This window comes from Lipotes vexillifer, unplaced genomic scaffold, assembly GCF_000442215.2.
Source record: "Lipotes vexillifer unplaced genomic scaffold, Lipotes_vexillifer_v1.1 scaffold98, whole genome shotgun sequence".
Lineage (NCBI taxonomy): Eukaryota > Metazoa > Chordata > Mammalia > Artiodactyla > Lipotidae > Lipotes > Lipotes vexillifer.
Window position 1 is genome coordinate 2,800,821 of NW_006799611.1, and position 5,828 is coordinate 2,806,648.

Sequence of the window (5,828 nt, forward strand, 5' to 3'; positions counted from 1 at the left end):
TTTCCCAACAAATTTCCCCTTTATTAACTGCCTCGCGTGATACTATTATGCAACCGGGACATGGTTCAGGAATCAAGCTGTGTGGAAGCAAGCGAGCGGGGGCCTATGAGAGCCACATCACCCAGAAGAGCACGGAGCCACGGGGGCGGTGCTGTGACACAGCGTGGGCTTCCCCTCCACCAGCACACCTTGCGCCCTGACCCCTCAGCCCTGGGGAGGCCTGGAGGCCCCCAGCTCCAGGTAACCCTGTCTCTAGGTCCTTGGGAGCTTAGGGATCAGGGTACAGACCCAAACCTGGCCGCGTACACGGCAGGACCTGGGCAGAGCTGAGCTAGTAAGAAAGGGACTCCCCAGTCCCCACCCTGATGAGGGATGAGCTCGGCTGGTTCCTCTCCCTCTCCCAGGAGGAGGCCGGGGTGGGTGAGATGCTGGGCGCTGGGCCGACCTCCCGCTCAGCTTCTAGACTCAGCCCGGGTGCTGGCGAGGACCCACGGAAGGTACTCAGCTCGGCCCTGCGGGCCCCGCTGGGGGATGCCATCCCAGACTCGGTCGGATCTGCGGGGGCCCAGGGGGAGAGGGAGCGAAGGAGTAGGGCCTGGTGGGTGGGCCAGCCCAAGGCGGCTTGGCCGTGGCACCGGCAGGCCTGAGCAGCGGGGCTCAGAGCTTGGCCTGGGGGTGGCTCTGCAGCAGAGCGCGCATGTCCAGGAGCGCCTTCTCCAGGTAGTGCGCCAGGCGGACCGCATTGGTCTCGGCGCAGCTGTTGTAGGCCGACACGGAGAAGTTGATGTGCGCCTCCATGGGGTTATAGCAGACACCGTAGCCATCTGGGACCACGGGCCCAAAGAACATGACACAGTCTGTCTTGGCAGGGACCTGAGAAAGGCACAGGACCAAGGCTCTCATCCCAGCCCCACAGTGGCACCAGCCTGCCTTCCCACGTTGGCTCCCACAGTGCTCGGCCCGAGACGCCCTCTCGTCTCCAGCCGACAGCTTACTCCCTCTCATCCTTTGGGGTGCAGTTATGGTGTCACCTCCCTACAGAGACTTCCCTGACGTCCCTGAGTGGGGGCTGTCTCATTCCCCATGCTTCCTGTCTGGACTGTGAGCCCCTGGGGGCAGGGGCAGTGGTCTGTCCCTGATCTACCCCAGTGCCCAGCACAGGCTGGCATGGATCAGATGTTCCTTCACATCTGATCAGTGAATGAATGAAAGCGGGCGGGGGGGATCCTGACTCCTTCCCGACCTGCCCGAGCTGCAGCGAAGCCCCCTGACCCCAGCTCCTCCTCCAGAGCTCAGCTGCTTCGGGAGTGCGCCTGTGTGCGTCACATCACCACCAAATGACCGTGTTCTGAGCCTCGGCTCCACTCAGTGCAGCCTTTGTCCGGCTCCAGTTTCTAGTGGCTTCTGTTCCCTGCCACCCCAGGGCACCGAGGGCAGCGGCCCACCTGGCTGGTGGAGAGATTGAAGTGCATGGCGATGGCATAGGACGTGTCCATGAAGATGTCGGGCATGCTCACCAGGTCTTCGATGGCCTGCAGCTTCAGGCCCAGGAGGTGCCGGTCGAAGGCCTCCCCACGGATGGCCTGCAGGAAGGGGAGCTGTCAGGAACAGGGGCTTCCGGCCCATGAGGCACCGCTGCCCTCCTCAGGAGCCCGTGGCAGCAATGCCTCTTCCATTCACTGACCCCTCAGACCCGTGAGACCAGAGCAGCCAAGCAGAAGAGCCCTCACTTCACAGATGGGGAAACTGAGGCCCAGGGACCCACCCAGGGAGGCAGGAAAGTGCAGCCTAAGAGCACAGGACTGCAGCTGGGTGGCCTGGCCTCATCCTGGCAGGGACCTTAGCAGGTCACTTATATCTTGGAGCCTCAGTGTCTTCATCTGTGAAATAGGGACAGTCACTAAACTCCCTTTGCGGGGCGGCAGTGAGATCTAAACAGACCTCTGCGTGTGACATGGGCAAAGCCTGGCACGTACAAGTGCTCAGGGCCAGGATGGGAACCAGACTTCCAGCCCTTGACTGCAGCCCAAGCTGTCAGAGGGCAGGAACCCTGCTGTCTGCCAGCCCGTGCACACCCTCAGCATCCTGGGCTCCAGGGGCATCAGGGGGGACCCCTGATGACGCAAGATCCAGAGGCCAACCCGAGCAGCCACTGAGCCTCGCCTTGGTTTCTCCCACTGTAAAATGGGGATGTTCAGCTTTGCTCCAAGTGCCCCAATCTTTAGGGGAGGGGTGTCTGATGCTAAGGGGAGCAGCCATTTGCTGCAGGGATGGACAGGCAGGTGGACAGGCCAGTGGGAAATGCCCGGGTCACGTGAGCAGGGACAGAAGGGGCCGGCTCACCTGGTCGGTGTAGGCTCGGTGGGCCCGCACGGCCTTCCGCAGCAGCCCCACCTTCTGGTGCTCCTGGTCAGGGGGAGGGGACAGGGAGCTGCAGCTTCCTGTTCTTGCCACCCTCCTCAGTGGCCCACTCCCCACTCTAGATTCTGAGCTCCCTGAGACCAGGAACTGGAGCTGCCATCTCTCTGGCCAGTCCCCAGCCAAGGCCTGACACAGGGCAAGTGCTCACTGCTGATGATTGACCCTTGAACAACTCGGGTTTGAACTGTGCGGGTCCACTTACACGTGGATTGTTTTCAATAAATTCGACAGTATGACATGACCCGTGGTGGGTTGAACCTGCAGATGCAGAACCATGGACACAGAGCTGACTACAAAGTTACATGTGGATTTTTGACTGTGCGGTGCCCCTATCCCCTACGTTGTTCAAGGGTCCACTGCAGTTTCCTTTTCCCTTTGGCTGAAAGAAAGCTCCACGCTGATAAATTCATGGCTCCATCTTCCCCTAGATGCCCAGTATCCACCACAGGACTGGAATACAATAGGTGCTCACTGCGTGTTGACAGAATGAGCAGGAAGGGAGAAGGCTCAAACCCAGCTCTCCCACCCTTGCTCCGGACCTCTCACCGTCACATTAGGGTTATCCATGGCCTTGACGAAGGTCAGTGAGTCCATGGAGGCCGAGCGGATGGTGTCGGTACGGCCCAGGTGAAACATGCGCAGAGAGGCGCTTTCATAGGTGGCGCACGCCTGCCCGTAGATCCTGGGTGGGAGGTGGTCTGAGCACACCCCTGGCAGGTCCCCCCGCCTCTGCCCCCAGGCTTCATCCCTCCTTCATGGGGGGCGCGGCGCGGCACACCTGTAGTAGGCCAGCTGTAGTGCCATCTGGATGAAGGAGTCTGGGCTCAGCTTCTCAGACTTGGGGAAGTCCTTTCCAAAGTGGTGGAACACCAACATCGTGATGTCCAGGTCCTGGATCATGCTGGGGGTCGGGGGAGGTGGGTGAGGAGCAGACACCTGGCAGCCTCTGCCAACCCCAGGGAGGGGCCGAGGGCAGTCTCAGAACCAGCCAGGCATGATGCCAGAGCTGACTCTTGTTCTGGCTAGAGGGGCCCGGCCCCACCCGCCTGGCACCCAGCACTCACATGCTGAGATTCTGCTTGGCTTTCTCAATGTCGCTCTTGATCTCGGGGGTGATGTTGAACCGCAGCTTCTTGGGCATGGGCAGGGGCACCATGGGAGACTGCACAAGCTCGGGCTTCTTCCTGCATAGGACGTGGGGGTCTCAGCCTCCTGCCGGGCATCTCGGGAGCCTGGGTCCATCCCTGGGATTAGGATGGGTCCCTGAAGCTGGAGGGGACCAGCCCAGGGAGACTCTTGGGTTTGTTCTTCTGAGAACTGCCTTCATTTCAGCTTTTAAATGGCGAAACGGAGGAGGGGAAGGGACTTGTCCAAGGTCACAAGGCTGAGAAGTGGCAGAGCCAGAATTCAAACCCAGGTTTGATCGACTCTAAAACCCATGCCCTCTTCTGGCTTCCTCTGAAGAAACAGATTCCCAGGTATGAGGGAGAATGCCGTTGCTCCTTTGAAGGCTACTCTGTCGCCTCTGTGTCACCTGTCATCAGGAGCTGGAGAACTGGCTGGAGGATGGGCGAACCACACTCACGTGAACTCAATGACGTGGTCCACAAGGGTGATGATGGGGGGTCCCTCTGCTGCCGCATGCTCATAAACGAGCCCACAGGAGCCGTCTTCTGCCACGATGAACTGCAGAGGAGAATGGGGACCCCAACAGCCCCAGGTCCCTGGAGCCACTCTCCGGTTGGGTCTCATGGGTAGGGCGTCCCTGAACCACCTCAAGGGGTTCTGCTGACTTATTACTGTTATTCCTAACAGCTAACACTCATTGGGGGACTTGGAACACCTGTCCCAGGTCACGGTAAGCACATCCCGTGCTAAATAGACCTTTCCGAGTCCTCGCAACGACCCTTGCGAGTCCTACCACCCCATTTTACAGGTACAGAGGGAAAGTCACGACCAAGGTCGTGCCACTCTGCCTGGCCCCACATCCCAGGCTCTCTATGATCTGCTGATGGATATGCTGGAGGAGTGACGCGGGTTTCCAGGCCAGGCCCAGTAATGACAGGCTGACTGCTGCTAATTATAGCCCCGTCCACCTTCTGGCTTCCCCCTTGCTTTACAAGCTGGGAAGCCAGGGACTCCGGGCTCCAGGGGAGGGGCAGGAAGTCCCGGGGCAGCAGTGGGCCAAGCCTGGGTGCATGCCTGGGCGGGAGTCCTGGCCCTGCCAGGTCCTCACCTGCAGCGTTTTGTCGAACCAGCGGTTGCCGCTGTTGAGCTTGCTGCCACCCCCGTGCAGCATCTGGCCAGCCACCTGGCTGCGGTACACGTCTTCCGAGACCCGAGGCATGGGTGCGTCCAGGCACACGGTGAAGATGCTCTTCTGGATGGAGTGCACTGACTCCCGGTTCACCTTGTCTGTGGAGATGTGTGTGTGCGTGTGTGTGTGGTGGCATGGGGGCCAGGCCTGGGGAGGCCTCCGGAGCTTCACTTGGCAGGGGCCTGCAGCCCCATGGCACCCCGTGAGGCAGGGCTAACACCTGACCCACTTCAGAAAGGAGGAAACAGAAGCCCATGTCACGCAGAGAGCCGTTGAGGCAGTCGGGGATTCGACCCGGGGGCTGACTCTGGGGACAATGCCCCTGACCAACAGGGGACTTGGAGGGAAGGTGGAGGTGGGCTCCTCAGCCAGAGGACTTGCATTCTCACGGCAACTTGCTACTTAATAGAAAGAATAAACTGGACCCAACCGCACTGCAGTTTCCTCTTCTGTGGAATGGGGCCAACAGCACCCGCTCCGGGTTGAGAGGATGCAGTGAGACACGTGGCTGCCCAGGGCCTGGTGTGGGCCTCCCCTCCCCTCCCAGTACCTTTGATGAGGGTGCTGTACGCCCTGGCCCAGGAGTTACGGTGGCTGGAGGTGAGGATGCCCACAGGCTCTTTGTTGGTTTGCAGTGATGAGTTCCAGATCTTCTCCAGCTGCACGAAGATCTGCTGCGAGGTCAGGGGCGCGCCATTGCTGTGGTACACACCCAACTCAAAAAACTGTCCGGGCACAGGCAGGTGGAGAGAAGGGGGTTCGTGGGAGCCTCAGATGGGCAGCAGTCACCTCCCAGCATAGCCTCCTCCTGGCCTGGGCAGCCCAGCTGAGAGGATGGCGTCAGGCCGAGGGCGAGGAGATGGGAGGAGGTCCCTGCACTGCTCTCCCCAGGCTGGCCAGGCCCATAGCCCTTCCTGGCCTCCCCCAGGCTGGGGCCTGGCTGGACACCCAGGGCGGAGAGAGACCCAGGGCCTGCCTGTTCCCTGGGGCACATGGGCAGGTGTGTTGGGGAAGCTGACTCTCGGCCCCGCCCCCTCCTTCGGGCAACCGTGCGTGCGGGGGGCTAAGGCTGCGGGGGGCTAAGGATGCG

At 61.0% G+C, this 5,828-nt stretch overlaps 1 protein-coding gene across 2 annotated transcripts in view; it reads right to left on the bottom strand.

The window, feature by feature from the left end:
• Positions 1-4: 4 nt before the first annotated feature.
• The window catches only part of CRAT (carnitine O-acetyltransferase), a 13,788-nt gene continuing 7,964 nt past the window's right edge, over positions 5-5,828 (bottom strand). Inside the window, exons 6-14 of one of the 2 annotated variants that reach the window (XM_007471807.1) lie at positions 5,289-5,463; positions 4,658-4,836; positions 4,007-4,107; positions 3,486-3,605; positions 3,200-3,322; positions 2,968-3,103; positions 2,344-2,406; positions 1,446-1,583; positions 5-873 (exon numbers count right to left, since the gene is read on the bottom strand). In XM_007471807.1, the coding sequence (XP_007471869.1) occupies positions 658-873; positions 1,446-1,583; positions 2,344-2,406; positions 2,968-3,103; positions 3,200-3,322; positions 3,486-3,605; positions 4,007-4,107; positions 4,658-4,836; positions 5,289-5,463 (1,251 nt within the window). In that variant the 3' untranslated portion in view covers positions 5-657. The remainder of the gene's footprint in view (positions 874-1,445; positions 1,584-2,343; positions 2,407-2,967; positions 3,104-3,199; positions 3,323-3,485; positions 3,606-4,006; positions 4,108-4,657; positions 4,837-5,288; positions 5,464-5,828) is intronic. The other variant, XM_007471808.1, reaches the window with a different exon arrangement.